Source organism: Panicum virgatum, chromosome 2N (assembly GCF_016808335.1).
Source record: "Panicum virgatum strain AP13 chromosome 2N, P.virgatum_v5, whole genome shotgun sequence".
NCBI classification, from domain to species: domain Eukaryota; kingdom Viridiplantae; phylum Streptophyta; class Magnoliopsida; order Poales; family Poaceae; genus Panicum; species Panicum virgatum.
Genome location: NC_053146.1, coordinates 48,588,255 through 48,610,584, shown reverse-complemented (window position 1 = coordinate 48,610,584; position 22,330 = coordinate 48,588,255). Strand labels below are relative to the sequence as shown.

The 22,330-nt window shown below is 48.1% G+C and overlaps 2 protein-coding genes across 2 annotated transcripts; both read right to left on the bottom strand.

The window, feature by feature from the left end:
* LOC120660880 (alpha-amylase isozyme 3B-like) lies at nucleotides 1–1,845 on the bottom strand. The gene is made up of 3 exons (XM_039939533.1): nucleotides 1,646–1,845; nucleotides 619–1,557; nucleotides 1–526 (listed from the first exon to the last, which is right to left on the bottom strand). The coding sequence occupies exons 1-3, from the start codon at nucleotides 1,736–1,738 to the stop codon at nucleotides 245–247; spliced, it is 1,314 nt and encodes a 437-aa protein (XP_039795467.1). The 5' UTR covers nucleotides 1,739–1,845; the 3' UTR covers nucleotides 1–244.
* An 11,210-nt stretch (nucleotides 1,846–13,055) lies between these two features.
* Nucleotides 13,056–14,551, bottom strand: LOC120660879 (alpha-amylase isozyme 3A-like). Its single transcript, XM_039939531.1, has 2 exons — nucleotides 13,563–14,551; nucleotides 13,056–13,467 (listed from the first exon to the last, which is right to left on the bottom strand). Exons 1-2 carry the CDS (start codon nucleotides 14,343–14,345, stop codon nucleotides 13,210–13,212), a joined length of 1,041 nt encoding a protein of 346 aa, XP_039795465.1. The 5' UTR covers nucleotides 14,346–14,551; the 3' UTR covers nucleotides 13,056–13,209.
* Nucleotides 14,552–22,330: the final 7,779 nt, after the last annotated feature.

Sequence of the window (22,330 nt, the reverse complement as noted above, 5' to 3'; positions counted from 1 at the left end):
TCCCTTTTATCATATCAATAGAATAGTGTTAACTTTCATGGTCATCATCTTTGTTTCCTCATTTGAAGAGAGGTTACAAAAATTCCCTGATCAACATAATACATCCAAACACCATGATCTTCTTTCAATAATTGCTGAAAGAAGCTTAGTACAATCAAATTCGGGTTATTTTACTCAATCCGATTCAAATTTCTTCAGGTTCAAATAGACCTGAGAAAGAATATATTTAGAAGTTCGGTCGGGTCTAGTGGTGTCGCCCGGCCGGAACCCTCAAACCAGACTTCTCCCAAACGCAGTAGTTGTTGCCATGGGCAACGGGATGGAAGTCTGAGGGGATCATGTTCCCGACATCGTACCGCGATCCGATCTTCACGATAACCTTGTCGTCGATCTTGGCGACGTAGAGATCCCCATCAGCGGCAAGGATGTCCAGCTTGCTCCCGGGGTGGATCCCGTTTCTTGACCTCACTGTAGAAAGAGTGCTGATCTCTTGCTTCAGGTTCCAATCGAAAACGTGGTCGTAGAACTGAATAGAAGCAGTGACATAGCGTCAGTTTATTATTGGATCAAGATTATGGTTAACATGGCCATGGTGAGTCGGTGTAGTTGAGGACTTACGATGCAGGGAGTTCCTGGGTGCGTGAGGATGTAGGCGTAGCCTTGCATGACCTTGTCGGAGGGGAAAGGCCATGAGTTCTGGGTGGAGCCGGTGTCGTGGTTGTCGACGAAGGTGACCGCTTTCTCCGGCAGCCAACCGATCATGCCGGGGGCTTTGCCGTTGCCATCCTTGAGCCGCCACAGCTCGCCCTGGACGGCCGACTGCAGCACCCCCTTGGTGGTGAAGTCGAACGCCGCGGCAGGGCCGCCCACGGCCTGCGCCCAGTTGACCAGCTCCTGCCGGTCTCTGTCCTGGTTGCTGGATGGTTCGCCATTGCCGTCGTACTGCAGCGAACTCCATATCTCGGCGACGACGAAGGTGGGCGCGGTGTTGTCAACGTACACCTTGGCTACGGCAGCGGAGTAGCCTTTGGCGAAGTCGAGGCGCCAGCCGTCGAAGTCGAGGTCGGACTTGAGCCAGTTGAGCCAGTCGGAGAGCTCCTCCTGGACACGCGTGTTGAGGTGATCGATGTCAGGCGCAGCGCCGAAGTCCGCCCCGGTGTCGCGGTGGCCGCGGCCGTTGGAGTACTGGGTGTCGTCGCTGCAGATCATGTCCGGACCCCAGTCGAGGCGGCTGTCGGGCGTGCCGCCCTCGAAGATGCAGTAGATGCCGCGGCTGTCCTTGTAGTCGGCGCAGCGGTGGTTGATGACGATGTCGGCGACGCACTGGACGCCCTTGGCGTGGAAGGCGGCGATGAGCGACTTGAGCTCAGCGTGGGTGCCGTACTTGGACGCGTCCAGGTCGTAGAGGCAGCCGGGCATGTACCCCTGCGGCGCCACCGAGTGCGACGGCGGCGGGAGCCAGACGTGCGTGGCCCCCGTCGCGGCGATGTCATCCACCCGGCCCCGGAGGTAGTTGTACCACCCGCCCTGCTTCTTCCACGACTCCCAGTTGAACCCCTGCACACGCAACAAGAAAGTTCAGACTTCAGAGCTCTGCTCGAAGCACATGATGGCGCCAAGTAGTAGTTCGCAGCAGAGTAGCTACCTGGAAGAGGACCTGGGATTGGACCAGCTGGGATCCCAAGCCGAGCAACAGGAGCACAAGGAGGCTGCACATGGCAGCCGATTGCTTCGCCATCCGCTCGCCTGTAACTCGACCTCTCACTCTTTCGTGCTTTGGTGGTGTGCTGCCAAGATGCAGTCCAAGAGAGACTTGTGCTTGGCTGTGTGTGGTGGAGCACCATGCCCGCGCGTGTGAATTTATAGTTTTGATCCGGCGGCGTCTTTGGCTCCGGCAAATTGCCGTGGCGGATAAGCTCCGTCGCTTCAAACGAGAGCAACGGATGTCGTTGATGGGAAAGGCGCAGCTGCCATCGTGGCGCATTAGGGCTTGTTTGGATGCCACCCTGCACCAGGCAGCTGCTGCCAGGCAGTGATCCTGACCCCAGGCCGACGAAATCGACTGCCTGGATGCACTGCCTGGCCCAGGCAAGTTTCCCAGGGCGCCATCCAAACATGCCCTAAAAATGGGATAAAAAAGACGCCTGATTGTATGAGCAAGTCGCGCAACATGCGTAACCAAAAAAGGGGTCGCGTGTGCAGCGCCGGGACGCGGCGAACGAGTATGGGTGATCCGTTGGGAACGCCCTTTTTGCATTGGTTAGTTTGGCTGTTTTAGAGCATCTCTAGCAGATTTGGTAAAATAAATACCTATCTCTAAAAACTGTCAGGATATCTAAAATCTTCCAAAAAACAGCTCCAACAGATTTGGTATATGGAAATATATCTCTAAATTTTTTAGCAAACTACCTAAATTTCTCTCTCCTTGACCCAAATATACCAAACCAAAGGCTGGTTTGCTAAAACTGGAGCCATGTGGCGGGAGAGCCCAACTGCTCCTGGTCGGAGCTTTCCGCGCCACCTCCGGCTTCCGCCGGCCGCCACGCCGCCTCCCCGTGAGGCTTCCGACCGCCGCGCCGCCTCCCAGTGAGGCCACCGACTGCCGCTCCCGCCGGGCCGCTGCTCCTACAAGATGCCGGCGTGGCGCCGCCCGCACACTGCCTCCACGCGAGGCCGTCGGCCCCCGCTCCCGCAAGGCCACCGGCCACGGCTCCCACCAGCCGCTCCTCCCGCGAGATGCCGGCACGGCGCGGCGCTGGCCGTCGGGGCGCTGCTCCACCGCCTGCTCCTGCCGCAAGATGCGAGCACGGCGCCGCCCGCCCACCGCCTCCCTGCAAGATGCGGACTCGGAGTGGCGCGGCGGAGGAGCGGCGGCGAGGTGGAGAGGTCGGAGAGGAGCGCTTCCGCTACCCCGTGGATCCGTTCCCAGGCGCCTCTCTTCTCGTCGCGGATCTGGCCGGGAGGGGAGGAGGAGCGGCAGCGAGCTCAAGGTGGAGGATCAGAGATGGAGGCGGGAGAGGAGGAGGAGGTGGCGCCCACCCGCTGCCCTAGTGGACCTCCACCAGTACCACATCGTCCTCACCGGGAGGGGAGGAGGAGCAGCGGCGAGGTGGAGGGTTGGAGAGAAGGAGGCAGGGGAGGAGGAGGTCGGGAGGGAGGAGGAGCGGCTGCCGGCGTGAAGGAGGAGAATGGGGATTTTTAGGTATAGGTAACCAGTTTTACCAATTCTGCTGGAGGAGAGCACAAAATCATAACCTAAATATTCTCTCTCCTATACCTAAAGGCAAATTTAGGTATCCAGTTTTACCAAATCTGCTGGAGATGCTCTTAGTTCGTTTGGCTCTCTTTCGTCATGGTTCGACAGAGTTTGCTGCAGACGACATCGATTGTTGCTTGGGCTGTTTGATCGTGGATTGGATCGCGCATTGTCCAAAACCAATGTGGAAGACGATACTACTACCTCCGACTAATATGATGTTTTGCAAAATCTTTCAAATTTAAAATTGCACATAGACTAATTTCCGGAATATCCGGATTTGCATCCGGAACATCCGAGTTGGGGTTTACCCGGAGTTTTCGGGAGTTTCTGCTAGCTGGACACGTGTCGCCCTCACATCACTTAGTTGCCACCTCACCCCCTGCCCCACACGTCAGTCCGAGCCTTCACTTGGGATTCTCCTCTCAGCTCTCTCTCTCTCACTTCCTCAGTCTCTCCAACACACTCTCTCTACTCTTGGCCATGGAGGAGCTCCCTCCTCTCTTCCACCATTGAAGAACCTTCTCCTCGCCGGAGCCGGCGAGCTGCACCACCTCGACCTCACCTTCTTGGAGCTTTCCCAAGCTTATTCTTACTCTTCCTCAAGCCTCAAGCAAGAAGGACGACCTCGAGCTTCCCCAAGCCCTCTCCTCCTTCTAGAAACTCTTGCTAAGATAGTTCTTGTCCCAGGTGAGTTCATCCCCTTCCCCGATCCATCTCCATTGTCCTAGGTTGGAACCATTAGAGCCCTTTCACCATTGATGACCTAGAGCACTCAAACCCTTGCATGTGAGCTTTAGCTACCAAGATAGACTCCTCATACCCCTAGAAACCATTAGAAGCAAACCCCATCACAAATCATGGATGAAATCACGACTCTAGACTCTCCACTGCCAAATGTCCGGAGTTTTCGGATTAAAACCCGGAGCTTCCGAGATACCCGGAGATTTCGGGGTTGGAACCCGGAGTTTCCGAATTTGCTGGCCGGAGTATCCGGATTTATTTCCGGAGTATCCGGATTTACCCTGTGATGCTGCCTACACCTACCCTTTTACTTCCCTTGCACTTAACTGGAGGCAACACATTTATGTATTATATACCTAGCCTCTTTTATCATGGTTTTGCACAAACAAACTATGCTTTCTCATATCATTTGCATCACATTGCAATCATCCATGGCATATTTACTTATTTAGCATCATTACATTCGTGTAGAGACCGAGATGCGGGATCAAGAGGAGTGTGAGCACGAGCCGGAGCCCGTGGAAGGCGACGCTTTCTTTGAACCTCAAGGCAGGCACCTATGCATCTTTTACTCCCTATTTTGGATCAATTAAGTATATGTGTCTTGTTTGCGCATGAGTTATCATACTTTATCTATATGTATCCATGTTTGATTAGAACATATTTGATGCATTACCAACCTTGTTTAGAACACAACCATCTAGGTGAATATGCTTGTTTAGGAGTCATGAATTATATGCTCAGCCATACTTCGCTTCGGTAGAAGACGAGAGGTGGCAAGGGCACCACCGCTCACGAGTTATAGGATGTTTGATTAATTCTACATTCTTAGTTGTTGATGAATAAAATGTGAGCAACTGTGATTAATGATTCGGACTTGAGCAAGAATGGTAGGGCCGTGATGGAAAGGAGTCTAAATGGTTAGTCTTGCTTGAGTTGGTTAAGGACCATCTCTTTGGTCGCCGGTCTCTTTAGCACTTATCCGTACGAACCACATGCTTAATTATGGGAATGTAAGCCAACTAGCATGAGTCACACCTTACCTTGATCGGATTCGGTGCGAGTCGTGATGGAGTATGATCAGTGGTTCCGGTGCACTTGTCCTTCCCGACCGTTCGCTCATAGCCGGTTGTGTTTGTGTGAAAGGTTGAGGCATGAATCAACACTTATCCTTGGCCATGGGTATGGTCGTTGGTCTTGTCCTCTTGTGGGTAAAGTTGTACACCCCTGCAGGGTCTTTAATCTATTGCAATAGTCGCGCTCTCAAATGGTGAGCACGCTCTTTGAGGTTCGCCCCATTGTAGAGTCTCGTGATGGAGTTAATGGAAGAGTGATCTCAAGCTATATATGATCACTTTACTTATGCAATTGTACTGATGAATGACACAGAGATTATAGATGCTTGTCTTTTGCTTACTATAACTTGATCAACGTAGATGCTTTTTATGCAAAACTAAAAATCTTGATCTATCCTTGCTACTAACCAAATGCATTCTCCTTGAGGTCAGGCAAGTATATACCCATATCAGATAAGTCCTGCGAGTACCCTTTATACTCATGTTGCTATCGTTTGAGTTGTTGCATGTGATGCGCAGCCGGAGGCCGTGTTTGGCAACTTCTACCCTACGGACGGAGGTGCGGGTGAGGAGTAGATGGCCAGTGGCTACAAGAAGGGCACTATCGGCATATAGTGTTTACCTTCTTATTTTGCGATGTGTATGGAGTGCGCTTGAGTAGACTTTTCTGCTGCAAACTCTGAAAAACTCATGTAATGTACCTTGAACCTCTTTGTAATATAAATTTGTGTGTTGGACATGCCAATGTAATGGTATTACTGTTGTGCTACTGGAGTATGTTTAAATTCTGGGCGGTGCTCATGACACATTCCAAGAACTACCGGGGTTAGTTCTTTCTAATTGAGTTGATCAATGGATGATGACTCGATTAGGCGGAATTAACTTGGGCTGGTTCCTCACATGAGTTTCATTAGTTTGTTTTCGACTACCAAAATGGCATGCAGTATTAATTAGAGGGAGTAGAATCTTACTATTAATAATTGGAGACTTCTTTTAAGGCTCCACGTAAAATCACCTAGGACCCTAGATGGACAATCTAAAAATAGAGAAATTCTAGAAATTCTTAAAAAAAACATCCATTCATTAATCCGATGACTCTACTCATAATAGTAACTAGGCGTACAGCCTGCGTATTTGCGCGGCTAGTATTGAAAATTAAAAAATTTGCATGACTTTCTATCCTTACTTAAAGATTATACTATTTTTAACCATACATCACCCGGTTCATTATTGTAAATTATGTCTTATTATTGGTTAAAACAATTCAAATATGATCTACCTATAATAACAATTTGATTTGTTGAGCTTTAATAATATTATGCATATAATTATTCTTGTTTTTGTTTTATTTTGATTGATTGTTTTTAGCATTAATTTTTATTAATAGTATATGTTTGTAACTGATACATAGCTAAATGATATTTTATATTTAATTTTTCATAATGGTATTGGTGGGTGATTTTTAATTAGGCACAAGGGTATTTTAGGCTAATTTTATCATAATGGCAGTGGTGGGTAATTTTTATTTTTCTATTTTTCTCCAATTAATGTGGAAATTTCTAGATCTTGAAAGCAAATGTGGAGGCTCCGTTTGTTGGCCAAATAATAAGATAATAGATTGGATTTGCTATCTTTCCTAATAAATTTCCCACCTATGCCATTATGAAAATAGACTAAAGTAATCTTCCTAAACATGTATATAAATTACCCACATCTGCCTTGATGAAAAAATATAAAGAAAACTCATAATCTTCGTATAAATTAACCACCTATGTCATTACAAAAACAATGCAAATAACCGCCTAAATTTGCATATAAATTAATATATCATTTATGTTATTGTTTATATAAAAATGTTATCCACGATAAGTATCACCATGTATTCATTTATGATGGAAGAGATAAAAATATCGCAAATAAATGGTTCAATTAAATATACATCAAATACACATGAATGTGTGATGCAAAATAAAATCTATTGCAACTAGTAATAATAAATATGTATTTTAGAGTATCTATTAGAATATTTCATAGTTGAAAGAGAGCACGAATAGATAATTATTTTATATTAATTCTAATTAGCCCGTGCAGAAGCACATGCTGATAGGCTAGTGAAAAAATAACCAAGTTAAAGTGCTGTTGAAACATTAAATATAGGTTTAAGAACAATAAAAGCAGAGCATATGTGAGCACTGTGGCTAAACAATTCTCTCCAGCGCGTGGAAAGTGACTATTCCGATAGAAGAGGCTTGGCGGCGCAAAACTAATTCTGCGGGTGACCGCTCAGAACGCACCATCCGGTCGACGTATGTTCTGTCCTTTCCATCCGTATGTCCTTATCTAATTTCCTTTGTCTTTCACGTTCCTCTCGCATAAAAGCCAAGCACGGGTAAGTGGTGGAAACCATGGGAGCGGAGTGGCAGTCTGATCGGCTCTGGCAGCGTGGGAACCTTTAGCCCGACGAGCCCCATGCGCTCCCGTCCCAGCAACGCAGCGTGAGGGGAGCGCCGGCGGACCACGCACTGGGGCCCCGGCAGAGCAGCGGAGATGGAGTGTCGGCAAGCAGGCACTCTAATTTTTTGTTGTTGAATTTTTCTCTTTGAAATTTGTTTTCAAATTTTTTGTATTCACAACATTTTTTCCAAAAGTTTTATTTTTTCAAATTTTGGTCTCCAAAATTTTTCCACATTGTTCGGAATATTTGGTTTTGTAAATTTCTTTGATTCAAATTTTGTTGTTCTTTTGTATAATAATTATGTGCATAAAGTTTGTTACCCATATTTGTAAAAAAAATTATAAATTTTACTATACAATTTTGCAAATAAAAAGTTTTGTATATCTATATATCCTATATAGATAGCACCCACTAACTATTTCTCTCTTCATGCAATGTGTCAACCTCATTCTCCACTAAGTGTCCCACTAACTTTCAATATCTTATTAATTACAAAAAATGTTTATGTCATCTCTACAATATGCAATAATTTTAATCTTTAATTAAGTAAAGTAAAACCATATACATACGCTATTTTTTCATCACCTATTCTTTTATAATGTGATCAAATATTCTATTGGTGTTTCTTCTTTTAGCTTATCGATTTTTACGAGATTCAATAAACAAGAAAATATTCATATGACCTCTACTATGTGCAATACTTTTAATCTTTAATCTATTAACGTAAAGTCATATACATACTTTATTTTTGCAATACTTTTAATGTTTAATCTATTAACGTAAAGACTTATATACATACTCTATTTCTTTGAGCACCTATTCTTCTATAATGTGATCAAATATTCTATTGATGTTACTTCTGTTAATTTATCAATTTCTACCATATCCTCATAAAAAATAACATGCAAGTAAAATTCATATCATCTGTATAGCCTATATATATGACACCCACTAAAGTCATTTATTTTATTTCTCTTAACATGCAAGTTATCTGCATTATATAGGAACTCATTATATCAAATGCCACATCAACGTCCACTAGGGCCATCTATTTATGTTTTCCATCGATTTTGTTTGTGAATGTTGCCATGCAATCATCTTAATTTTTCTATTTTCAAATTTCACGTTAAAATTTTATTTAAAAAATCTCGCAGCAATGCGCGGTATCACCTAGTATTTTATTTAGATGGGGATCGGCGGAAGGTGAGGTGGGGCTATTGGGGGATTGCACATGCTGGGGTGAGGTGAGACTGTTGGGGGACTGCGCGTCCACAGCAGGCGGAGACCTCAAAAGCAATTAGAACACCGGGAATCACGTGAGGGATTGAGGTTTGCTTGTAGCTCGCCATTGCTCTTTGTACGGTTGTGCCTTAGAAGCATGAAAGAGGGAGAGAAGCAGCCGTTACACGAGTCTAACGAGAATAAGGCAGCTTGGCCCATTGGTGCTCGGACCATTTTGGGCCTAAATTGCTATCAACCTGAAACTCATCATGCCCTCGTAGGGTCTAAATTCGAATGTTTATTGATTTTACAATGAATGCATTGGCGAAACGGCCCAGCTTGCTTAGAAGTACTCGGGCCGGTACAATTACTTTTTTAGACAACCGCTCGCACGAATAAACATAGTTATTTACATGCTTTAGGCTATATTTCGTTCCAAAAAAATTTCCTATCGAATCTTCGGATATGGAGCATTATGCAGTTAAAAAAACTAATTACATAGTTTAATTGTAAACGATGAGACAAATCTTTTAACCCTAATTAGTTCATGATTATACATTAATTGTCATATAACAACGAAAGTGCTACAGTACCAAAATCCAAAAAAATTCACGAACTAAACAAGACCTAAAGTTCGGAAGGAAAAATAAGAGATGCTAGGTGCTTGGCTCCCCTACAGTCCAAAGAGATGCCTCATCCTTGATTTTTTTATAAGAGCAACGTATCAGGTGCAAACTAACTTTTTTATACAACTGTGCAAACTTCTAATCTGGACCATAGAATCAAACTGATACATGTAGTGGCGAAAGAAAAACAGAAAGATAACCCTACGAGTGCATGATGAGTTTCAATGAGAATTTTTTTATTTTTAATCTTTTTTAATAATAACCTGCTATGGATTTTATTTACATGGTATAGCCCATTTGGTCGCGCCAACTGTAGTGGCGCGAAAATTAGCCTCTGTCGCGCCACTGCGGCTGGCGCGACAGGGCTGCCACACTGGCGGCGGTGGGTAGCGGCGCGCCACACAGACTGGTGACGTGTACGCCTGTCGCGCCAGGCGGGGTGGAGCGACAGACGCTACGTCCTAGGCCCGCGCCGGCCCCCTCCTCCCCCACCCTCCCTTCCTCCTTCCTCCAGACCGAGCCCGAGCCGCTTGTTGCTGCCGCCGCCGGCGACCCCCCCATCCCCCCAAATCCGTCGTTTTAGGGGGAGGGGGAGGGGGAGTGGGGGGAAACGTTCTGGCCCCTTCCCCAAAGGTATTGCCCTCATTCTCCCTTCGATTTTCCTTGTGCATTGCTAGATTTTAGTGGGTTTTATTGATTAGGGTTAGTTTTTTTATTTGAAGATATATGTTGTATATGGTAGTATGCTCATAAATGAATGTTTAGGTGATACTCAAATGCTTCTCTGCTCCCGAATTTAATGAGAGGAATGACTTGCATGTCTCAAATATTATATTTGTTAGGGTTAGGTAATGGCAATGAGAGTATTAGTTGGAGTAATGCAAGGCAAAAAATAAGAGAACTAGTGAAAGAAATGGGGTGTGACATCCTTGGGCTCCATTGTAGTTATGACGGAGTTGCACTAATGATTTTTGTGTATGGAATGACTTTAGAATCATAATGTTTTTTTGAGTAATGGATAATAAACTCCATACTAGTATGGAATGACTTTAGAATCACAATGTCATAAATAGTTGTGTAGTTGATAAGATTTAATTCCATTAGTTCGAGAATATGCTTGAGGACATGCAATTGTTGGTACTAATGAAGCTTCGTTTCGTCTATGCAGGATGGCTCATCCAATGTTCCCCCTACTGGATACGTTCTACGACTCCAAGCACCGCGCACACGTAATAGCTGACGAAGGGGAAGTAAGTGTTCTTTTGCAAAATATATGTGCATGAAGTGAACATGGCTTACACCGATACTGACCCTATTGTATGTTCCCGTTTCAGGCGCTGCAGCCCCTCCGTGCACGTACTCACTCGCCTCTCCGATGGGATGAGCGGTACGCACCGTACCTGCGCCGGGCTGGGATGCTACCTTTGGCTCGAGTTGTGTGCGCGGGTCTGCTAGTGATGGATGCACCCCTTCTTACTGCTTTTGTTGACCGTTGGAGGCCGGAAACACATAGCTTCCACCTGCCTTGCGGTGAAGTGTCCATAACTCTACAAGATGTGGCAATGATTCTTGGACTACATCTGGAGGGAAATGCAGTCACTGGCATGATACAGAGTGATGGATGGAGGGATATGGTTCAGGCGCAGGTTGGGATTCGTCCATCAGAACCGCCAGAGGGAGTGAAGGATAGAAAGACCTCAGGGGTGAGTTCGGCTTGGCTAAAGGAAAATTTCAACCATTGCCCCCAAGGAGCACCTCAAGAACTTGTAGAGCGCCATGCACCTTCGCGTTCGACTATGAGAACGGGCTCCCGTGCCGCTTCCAGGGGGAAAGCTATTCAAACACCCCAAGAATCTGAGGAGTCCGACGCACAACGTGGCTCAGGAGAGGAGGACCCAGACTTTGATGTCATTGGGATGTGACAAATGTTTGATGCTCCTCGAGGCACATAGACACAGGGGGAATCTAGCTAGGTAACTAAACTTAGTCACAATTTGTAGCGCCAATTTGCATGCTAAGTTCAAATATCCCCACATCAGCCTCGTCGTGGACGTGACCGGACTGACGTTGATAGCACCAATGTGCTGCCCACGGAGCCTGGCCGCGCACGACGCCGCAATGATCCATTCAGCCCCAAGAGCAATGCTGTCGCCGCCGGTAGAAGGCCGCCGTCAACCTATTTGTATTTGTAATGCACTATGTTCTTAGGACCCTGGACATTAGAATTTGTGATGGACTATTTGTGCATGTGATGGTCTAGTAGTGCTTGTGAAGGACCATTGTGCTTGCGAAGGAGTATTTGTGCTCGTGTTAAATTTATTGTGCTTCTAGCTTTGTGACAAACTATGTGTGCTTGTGTAAAAGTATACTGAAGTCATGATGTTGTTTCATCAGACTATTGAAGGTGAGCTCCTAAATAACTCAAGAGTATTTTATCCTGATGCTTTTTCACCATGAAAATTTGTCCTGATGCTATTTACATTGCTGGGCAAGATCAATTGAAAAGGTTGCATGCTACTGACATCGTGATGAAAGTAGCAAAGAGCGATAACAATCACTATTAATAAATCAGCAAATTTGCAAGGAGTTGCCTGCAGACTTTTGGGAACTCGTCTATAATTCTATATCATGATATACAAATGTATTAGAGAACCGTACAAATGCTTCATGTTTGCAAATCTGTGTAAATACTCCAACAAGGTGTAAAGTCGAGAAAAAAAATACTCAAACAGCATTCTGTACTTGAGACGGAACTTCCATGAACTATTCTGGACTTGTCGCGCCATCCTCAGTGGCCCGACAAGCATGTTCTCTTGAATGCAGCCCATTCTGGGCTGCGAGAGAGACTGGTGCGGGTGCGCGGCAGAGCAGCATTGTCGCGCCAACCCACCTAACGCGACAAGTAGCCTCTGTCCCGCCACTGCATGTGGCGCGATAGGGCCGCCCACGTCAGCGTAGGGATGGCACCCGCGGATGTGGGTGCGGGTTTGATGAAAACCCGCCCGTAGGCAAACCCGCGGGGTTGGAAAAAACCCGCCCGCAGGTAGACCCGCGGGTGCATTTCTGCACCCGCACCCGCGGGTTCCGGACGGGTTTCGGGTGCCTGCGGGTGTGACAAAAGATATAATAAAAATGCACAAATCCGTCAATTTAAATAGTCAAACATTATATTTCTATAAATAATAAGGGCAAACTAACAACAAATTCCCAAATTCAAAGTATTAACGACAAACTAACAATAAATCTATAAGTTTTTGTGCTCATTTTATAGTTAGGATAGTTGGAATAAGCCTTATCTAAGCACGTTGGGCTAGAGTTTCTTTGTTTGCGGATGGGTGCGGGTCCACCCACAGGTGGAATATCGAACCCGCACCCGCACCCGTCGGGTCTAAAACCCGCGGGTGCAATTGCCATCCCTACGTCAGCGCGCCGCTGCCCACCGCCGCCAGCGTGGCAGCCATGTCGCGCCACTACAGCTGGCGCGACCAAACGGGCTATACCGTGTAAATAAAATCCATAGTAGATTAAAATTAAAATATTATTAAAAAAGGTTAAAAATAAAAAATTCTTTCAATGCCTGCATCGTTGTTAATTTTCGTGTTATCTTTCTGTTTTTTTATCACGCATGCTGAAGTCATTTACTGGCTGCAGTCATGTTGAACATTGTCAGGCTTCAAGCAGTTGATCACAACATGACGCAAAACATTATTCCAGGTTTATTGACTTACTGAAAATCTGAAACAAACATTCCCCACGCTTAAAACAATAAACTACCTTAGGCCTTCCATGTAGCTACTACTAGTTGCTAGCGCCGGCGGGCGGTCTGAGTGACTACCTACGGCTCTTCTCCCAGACGCAGTAGCCATCACCGTGGGCGGCGACTTTGAAGCCCTGCGGGATCACGCCGCCCACGTCGAACCGCGGCCCAATCTTAGCGACGACCCTCTCGTCGACCATCGCCACGTACAGGTCGCTCTCCGCCGCCAGGATCCGCAGCTTGCTCCCGGCTTTGATCCCGTTCCGCCGCCGCACCGCCGCCAGCGCCGTGATCTCTCGCTTCAGGTTCCAGTCGAACACGTGATCGTAAAACTGCACGGCACAAATTAAGCAGGCAAATTGTTCGTACGATGAGCCGATCAAGGAACCTTCATTGTACAGGCGTAACAAGCTAGCTAGGGACTTACGATGCAGGGAATCCCTGGGTGCGTGAGGATGTAGGCGTAGCCCTGCATGACCTTGTCGGCCGGGAACGGCCACATCCTCTGCGTGGACCCCGTGTCGTGGTTGTCCACGAACGTGACGGCCTTCTCCGGCAGCCACCCGATCATCCCGGGCGCCCTGCCGTCCTTGTCCCGCATCCGCCACAGCTCGCCCTGCACCGCGGCCTGCAGGACGCCCTTGGTGGGGAAGTCGAACGCCGTCGCCGCCGGGCCGCCCACCTCCCTCACCCAGCTCACCAGCTCCCGCCGCTTGTCGTCCTGGCTGGCCGCCGGCTTGCCGTCGCCGTCGTAGCTCAGGGAGCTCCATATCTCCGCGACCACGAAGCCCGGCCTCGCGCTCCGGACGTACGCCCTCGCGACGGCCGGCGAGTACCCCTTGGCGAAGTCGAGGCGCCAGCCGTCGAAGCCGACGCCCTTCTGGAGCCAGGCGAGCCACTCGGAGAGCTCCCGCTGCACGCGCGGGTTGAGGTGGTCGATGTCGGGCGCCGCGGCGAAGTCGGCGCCCGTGTCCGGGTGGCCCGTGCCGTCGGAGTAGCTGGTGTCATCGCGGCAGACCATGCCGGGGCCCCAGTCGAGTGCGAGGGCGGGGGCAGCCAGACGTGCGTGACGCCGGCGCCGGCGATGTCGGCCACCCGGCCCTTGAGCGCGTTGTACCAGCCGCCCTGCCTGTTCCAGGATTCCCAGTTGAATCCCTTCAAGTTCAAGCACGCGCAGCACCGTGCACACCAAATGAAGAAAGCAGAGCATGCATGGTTAACTACTCATCACAGGGTGCGTGTTTGATTGTGTGCGAAATGTTCTGTTCAAATCAAACACCTGGAACAGGATCTGTGTTGTCGTCTGAGCGTGCACGTCGGGCGCGAGGAAGAGGAACGCCGCCACGAGTGCGGAGAGTGCGACCAGTTGCTTGTCCATCGTGCAGCGTGTACTCTGCCTACCTGACTACGCACGTACGTTCACGTAGTACACACTTGTGTTGTGCGGACGATCCTTTATTTTGGATTTACAACGAGTAGGAGCAGGTGGGCATGGTTTATATAGAGACTCGCGGGGTGCTCCGCGCGTGCCGTGTGTTCCGGATAGCTCGATCGGACGGATAAGGCAGCAAGCAGCACCGTCATGATCCTCGGCGAAGAAGGGCGCAGCCGTCACCTCGATCTGCTGGGTCTACTACGTACGAACTACTAGCAGCTACCGTATCTTGTAGTCTTGTACCAATCCTCTCTCCGAGTCTCTGTTCTTCAAAGTTCAAACTCAGGCAGAGAATAAGCGATGGAATCATGAGATCTATACATGTCCACGTACGTACGTATAGGCGGCGTAGCGAGCAGTGCGACATTGCATGCAGGTGCCCTCTGATACAAAGGGCACGCCGGCACGTACGTACTCGCCGCAGTGGTCGCGTGGTCGTGGCAAAGAAGCAGGATGGAGCTGCAAAACCAAACGTGCCCCCAAGTCTCACTTGCCGCGCGCCGCCGGCCTTCGCCATGCTTCTTCTGCTGACCTAGCCGTCAGCTCTCTAGCCGAATAATAAGGCATCTTATTGAGGCCTAGCTGAATTGGGCTTTCGTTCCTACTCAATTTTATCGAGGCCCTGAAGCCCAATTTCCTTCCCTCCTGCTTTTTTGTTCGTATAGTTCAGTGAACCTGTGTCACTTTGCTTATGATTATTTTCCTTAGGTTGGTGAACTTTTATTTCTATTGTGGTGAATCAGCTTTAAGGCTCATATATACTTGCTGTAGGAACTTGTAGCATAGAAGCCTGCAGAAGGACTGAAGGAGTTTATGGCTTTTGCTCTTTGCTTCTCCGCTTACAACCCTGATCAGCTAACTGCTAGATGATTAAACTGCCCGATCGACGACTCCCTGTTTTGCCTGGTGTTGTTGCGTTATTGTTAGGCAGTGCAGGCTCCACTCTTTCTTCGGAACAACCGAACCAGCCACTTGGCCGCCGCTGCACACGACATCAGTCTGGCTCCAAAAAACGGACTCCAACTTACCCAACAACCTCACCGCACTGAAAGCTATGGCCATCACATCTGCCGTGCCAACCCGAGAGGACTTTGCGATCACATGCCCATCACGGCGCGTCGCGGTGGAAAGCAGCCCGCCGGCCACCATTTCTGGCTCCCCCGGCCGCCACCGTACCCGCGCGCGCATCAAGACGAGCACACCTGCCGCAGGGCTCCATTTGTCCCCGCGAGCTCGCCGGCACTTGGCGGTATGTTCTAGTGCAAAGCTTACGATGCAGTGCTACGCGACGCTGGCAGATAGCGTAGCTAGAAGTGAGCCAGTGACCATGGGCGACAGACCGGGCGAGCTCCCATTCCGAGCAGTAGCTAGCTCTAGGGTGATTCTTTCTTTCCTAGCCCGTGGAGTCTGAGGAGGATGAAAATTTTAAGCCGTACGACCGGGCCACGCCGATGGATCTCTAGAAAACGCTGCTCCGGCCAGCAATTACGGCGGCGACGGGAACAGTGCTACGATTCAGCCGATCGGAACAGTGTCCCTTTTTTGAAAGAAAAGAACAGTTTCCCTTTCGGAATCCCATAATTGGTGCCGCGGCGGCCTTTGCTGGATCCGGTCGATCGGGGGCCGTAGTTATCTCTGCTGATCTGCCTAATCTTCTCTCCTCGTTTGCGTCCTCGGCTCGTCGCTTTTTCCGGCTGTCAAGTTCAGACTTGAGACATGGATATGCCACTGCGGATACATCGTTGTCCAGGCGTGGGTTGACACATGATGGATACAAACTAACCTGCTGAGGTTGGTCGCTTTATCCGATCCGGGGATCTGCAGTGCTGGTTCGCCAGCACCGGTCGATCGCGGCATCGCGCATTCCCGTGGTTCCTGGTGGTGCGCATTTGCACGTGGCGCCATTGATCCCCCTCCCTTGCTTTTGCGCAACTGTGAGCTTGCCAGATATAGAGAGATCAGAGACTGACACAGCACATTGCTAGCTATCGCCACTTGGCTGTATTGCTTGCTGTTTTCATGTACGGCTTGCTCATCTCGACATCTCATCAGGTCTTCAAACCAAGCTGGTATCGGACGAGCAGCACATGTACATCTCCTGCATCTTTCACCGTCGCATCGCAGGCCCTGTTTTATTTATTTTTATGTTTATGATGAAGTGTATGCAACCCGGCCTCCCGGGTGTCCGCGTCCCGTCCGAGTGGCGCGCCGGCCGCGCGCGGCCACTTGCCCGTCGCCGCCGCCGTGCCGTGTCGTGCTCCGGCGCGCGGCGCGGGATCCACACAACCCGCGCGAAAGCATATTCGATTCTCACGTCGCGTCACTCGCCACGCACGCACCGGTGATCCATCTCGCGCTCGCGCGCGTTAATATCCGGCGGCTAGGACGTGCATCAGGGCATACAGCCATGGTGCCATCCGGCGCCCCGGTCCCAAACCGGGCCACGCCTCTGCGGGCGACCACACGGCGGCCGGCCGGGTCCTCCAAAAGTCTCCCGCCGAATTTTTATTCCACCTCCGTGGTATCTATCCGTCATCTTTCCGACGAGCCTATCTACTATATAGGTGCCCAAACGGGCCGCTCGGGCACGGCACGGCCCGAGCACGGCGAGGCACGGCACGCCGGGGCACGGCGGCGCTGCCGTGCTGGCATGCCGGCCCAGGCACGGCCCTACGAGGGTGCCAGCGTGACGTGCCGTGCCCCGGGGCACGCCAGGTCGGGGGTGGCGGCGGTGGCTTGCGCGGAAGCGGCGGCGGTGGCAGCTGGCCGAGAGGCGGGGACAGGGGGTGGTGGAGGCGGCCGGGGGCGACGGAGGCGGCCGGGGGTGACGGCGGCGGACGCGGCGCGAGAGAGAGGCGCGGTGCGAGAGACGGCGAGAAAGATGGGCGCGGAGAGAGAGGCTGAGAGGAGAGCGGCGTCAGGAGGGAGGCACGGAACGGAGGGGGCGGCGGCAGGAGGGAGAGCGGCTGTGGGGAGGTGAGGATGAGTTTTATACCTAGGTTTTGCAAATTGGGATGCAAGATGGGTCATTAAAAGGCCATATCTGTTGGTGTTATCGGGCCGGCATCGTGCCAACCCATTAGTCGTGCCGTGCCCGTGCTAGTGCCGCGGGCCGGACCTGCGGCCCAGGAACTACATAACCATGCCTCGTGCCGGCACTGGCACTATGGTGTCGTGCCCGTGCCGTGCTAGTGTCGTTCTTTTTCGGATCGAGCTCGTGCTGGCCCATCGGGCCTGGCCCATTTGGCCAACTATAATCTACTATCTAGTGTGTGCGTTTCTACTTTTGGTGACCTTTTGAGAGTCCCGCGAAAGCTGGACATGTCCGTATATGGAATGCCAAGCGGCGGGTCAAATATCCATGTGGCCGTCCGGCCTCGCGCGCGTACGTGTGCGTGGCGGCTCGTTCCCGTCACCAGTACTTGTGTGGGCGCATTCCTTCAAAAAAGCAAAAGAAAAACAAGTATGTGTGGGCGCATGGAGTGTGGAAGCGGGCAGGGGATGCACGCATCTATTTTGGGCGCGACGCAGAATCCGTGGATCGCTGAGACGGAGGGAGGGGATGGATACGATGGGGATTTGGTCGTCGTCGCGCCGTCTCCACACGAGGTGGTCGTGGCCGTGGACCAACCCGGGCCAGTAGCACGAGATGTCGCTACAGCATGCGAGTGTGATGTCTTGTATATATGTATATATAGACCTTTCGTTTGACAGACAAGATATTAGGACCACTTTGCTAGAACTCTATCTAATTCTGATTTTGATTTTCTATGGGACTTAATTCTTTGAGAGAAGTAATTTTATTCACTGACGGAAAGTGATTCTCTACAATTAACTTAAAAAACAAATGCAGTGCGAGAAAGTGAATCAGGAAGAAGCTACTTTTTTCCGCTCCTAGCTCCTTAGTCCATCTCACAGAATCACTCAGAATCAGAATCGAATCACATTTCTTCTGAATGAGGGGCATGGAACCTTTTGAATCGAATCATAGTTTCTTCTGAATTCAGCTTAGAAGCTGCTCTGGGTGCTCTGCCAAACAGAACCTTAATTGGAGAGACTCTCGATGGGCCTATCAAATCAAATAAATGAGGGGCATGGAACCACATCTTCTAAGGTTTCTTTGGATAAAGAGAAAAAAAAAGTTATGGCCTCGTCCTCGTTGCGCCATCTTCATACAAGGTTGGCGGTTGTGTACGAACCAGAGCTAGTCGTGTGCGGCGCTGTCGCTGCAGCTTGCGAGTGTGATGTCTTGTAGGAGCCCTTTGCTTGAGAGGTGAAGATACTTATTAGGACTCAAATAGGCGAAGAAATGAGGAGCACCCGAACCACATCTTCTAAGGTCTGTCTTTATAGATGAAGGCGAAAAAAGTTATGTCTTCTTCCTCGTCGCGCCATCTCCACACGAGGTGGGTGGTGGTGTACGAGCTAGAGCCAGACATGCACGGTGCTGTCACTACAACTTGTGAGTGTGATGTTTTGTAGGGGTCCTTTGCTTGAGAGGCGAAGATACTTATTAGGGCTCTCGAGAGCTTATCATATCGATGAAATGAGAGGCACTGAAACCACACCTTCTAAGGTCTGTCTTTTTGGATAAAGGCAAAAAAAAAGTTATGGCTTCTTCCTCACCGCGCTGTTTCCACATGAGGTGGGCAATGGTGTACGAACCAAAGCCAATTGTTCTTGCGAGTATGACGCTTTGTAGGGGTCCTTCGATTGAGAGGCGACATTTTGTAGGGGTCCTTCGATTGAGAGGCGAAAATACTTATTAGGACTCTCGAGAGCTTATCAGATCGAAGAAATGAGGGCACCGAAACCATATCTTCTATGGTCTGTCTTTTTGGATAAAGGCGAAAAAAGCTTATGGCTTCTTCTTTGCCGCGACGTCTCCACATGAGGTGGGTGGTGGTGCATGAACTAGAGAGTCATGTGTGGCGCCATCGTTACAGCTTGCGAGTGTGATGTCGTGTTGGGGCTCTTCACTTGATAGGTGAAGGTACTTATGAGAACTCTCGATGGGCTTATCAGATTGAAAGCTTATCAGATCGATGAGCACACAACTCAATCTTTTGTGGTTTGTTTTTTGGATAAAGGGGAAAAGGTATGACTTTGTCTTTGCCTCCCGTCTCCACATGAGTTGGGCAACCATGTATGAACCAGAGAGTTGTGCGCAGTGGCGTTGCCATAGCTTGCGAGTGGGATGTCTCGTAGGGGCCCTTTGTTTGAGAGGTGGAGATACTTATAAGGACTCTTGATGGGCTTATCGGAGCGAAGAATGAGGGGTACAGAACCACATCTTCTAAGGTATGTTTTTTGGGTAAAGGGGAAAATTTACGGCTTCAGCCTCGCCGCGCTGTCTCCACACGAGGTGGGTAGTCATGTATGAACCAGAGCCATTCGTGAGCGGCGGCGGCACTACAGCATGCAAGTGCGACATCTTGTCGGGACCCTTCACTTGAGAGGCGAAGATTCTTATTAGGACTCTCGGTGGGCAAATAAGGGCCATGGAGACAATCTTCTAACTTATGGATTTTTTATAAAGGGGCAAAAAAATTATGGCTCTATCCTCTCTGGAGGCATCGGAATAACAATTATCAGTGGAAAGTTTTCATATTTGATACTGGTAAAGTTATTCAACATTGAAAATTTTTCAACTTCTCTGTTTGACATTGAGTTGAACTTTCATTCCCTATTTGTGATTTATATCCATTCCATCATTTAACTCCGTGAACCGTAATACATGCTCTCTCCCATCTCTTTCCAGGCTAAAATGACTATTAAATCACCTCCAAAATTATGAAATGTTTTTTAGGGACATAATGAATGGAGATGAATCCATTTTGAATCAAAACACATATATAGCATTTAAAGTTTGAAGATTAAATTTCACCAAAATAGGGTACTTAAGCTTATCTACACTTTTAGGGTACAACATTACTTTCCAAAAAATTATAAAAATATACCCAATAATTCTATCATGGCCTGAAATAATTTATAATATTATCTTCACTCATAAGTTACTTAGTGAATCTTGAACTATTTCAAAATTGTATCTTTTGAAACAACTTTAATTTTTTATCCTTAAATAACTTAAGCATTTCCTCGTAACTTATAAATGCTATATATGTGTTTTTGTTTAAAATGGATTCATCTCGTTCGTTATATCCCTATAAAAAATTTCATGAATAATTTTGGAGGTGATTTAAATTGTTAGCCTAAAGAAGAGAAGGGAGGGTCCATATGTTACTATTCACATGAGTTAACAGACGAAAGTGTCAAATAAGAAAGGAAAGTACAACAACTAGTGTTAAATAGGAAAGTCGAAGATTTTCAGTGCCAAATAAGTAATTCTCAACTTTATCAGTGTCAAATATGTAATTTTCTCTTATGTAGCTGCAGCCATGCATGCGTTGCTACCATTTCCGCGGGGCTAAACTTTTTCATCACCCATTGGTTTGAGGTAGCGTTAGATTGGAGTCGGCCATGGGGTCAGTCATCACCGCCCGTTCATGAACCAGCGGTGAAACTCTCTGATCACCATCAGTTTCAGCTATGATCCGGTGGTGATGACTAGGTTTCTCTGCCACTGTGAGTCTCAAACCGGTGGTGCTACTTTTTAAAAGCTTCGTAAAAAATTATAATGATGGTAAAAAAATTTTTACCCAAGCAACCATCTGAACATCCAACGTCCACGATTTTTGCACATCATATGAAAAATATGCATTACTAATGATTCAAACCCACAACCCCCACATCGCGCGATCCCTCCATACCACTGCCCTACACAATCACATGTTGTGATTGGATATTATATATTTATACTATTTTTCTAAACTTTATATTAAATTTTTAGATGCTAATTAAGACAATGTCAACCCTATGTATAGAAAGGGAATTTAATCCCGGTTGGCAACCCCTTAGTTCCGGTCAGGACTGCAAAACCGAGAATAGGCAACCCCTTAGCCCGGATTGGGACTACAAAACTGGGAATAAAGATACTGGCTAAAGGATCTATGACGGTTAATTTTTTTTGCATCCCATGACATTTGAGCCTGAAATATCTTTCCTCGTGCATAGCTTTCATACTACCCCACCTATACAGCACATATGACTTTTGGACTAACTCGTGGAGGGCCCTTTAATTCGGATTGGTAACACCAACCGAGACTAAAGGGTGACCCTTAAGTCTGGGTTGGTATTACGAACTAGAACTAAAGGCTTGGGCTTTTAGTCCCGGTTGAAGCCATCAACCGAGTCTAAAGATAAACTTTTAGTCCCGGATGAAGCTACCAACTGAGATTAAAGACAGACTTTTATTTCCGACTGGTGGCTGTAACCACTAAAAAGAGCTATCCCGCCCTCTACCTGTTGGACTTGGGATTGATGCTTAGATTAGTCCTGCGCCCAACTGTGACTGGGACAACTGTGAAAAACAGATGAGGCTTTTTGTACTTGTGCAAATAAATATATTACCAACTACAGAGTTATAGATCTCATCAAGTACTACAACTTTGATGCTGCTCTATTTTTTATTTAAGATCGTTTGATTGGTCTTGTAATTTTATCTTTGCGTATATTAGATTTGTGCCATGTTACAAGTTTCTGTCGTATATGAATGCTCATATACCCTCATGTTTATTTTGGACGCAGATGACGACAGCATCAGCGGCAGCAGCATGAAGGTGATAGCTGAATAGCCTGGGAATGAAGGTGGTTCCAGAGGGCATGCATGTGAATTGTGATCATGTGCTCATCTCCACTAA

Excerpts from the sequence above, each read along its gene's own strand:
- LOC120660880 (XM_039939533.1), bottom strand. The coding sequence starts at position 1,738 with ATGGCGAAGCAATCGGCTGCCATGTGCAGCCTCCTTGTGCTCCTGTTG. Across the intron at positions 1,558-1,645 it reads AATCCCAGGTCCTCTTCCAG|GGGTTCAACTGGGAGTCGTG; the intron begins GTAGCTACTCTG and ends TTGCGTGTGCAG. Across the intron at positions 527-618 it reads ACCCAGGAACTCCCTGCATC|TTCTACGACCACGTTTTCGA; the intron begins GTAAGTCCTCAA and ends GCTTCTATTCAG.
- LOC120660879 (XM_039939531.1), bottom strand. The coding sequence starts at position 14,345 with ATGCTCTGCTTTCTTCATTTGGTGTGCACGGTGCTGCGCGTGCTTGAA. Across the intron at positions 13,468-13,562 it reads ACCCAGGGATTCCCTGCATC|TTTTACGATCACGTGTTCGA; the intron begins GTAAGTCCCTAG and ends TGTGCCGTGCAG.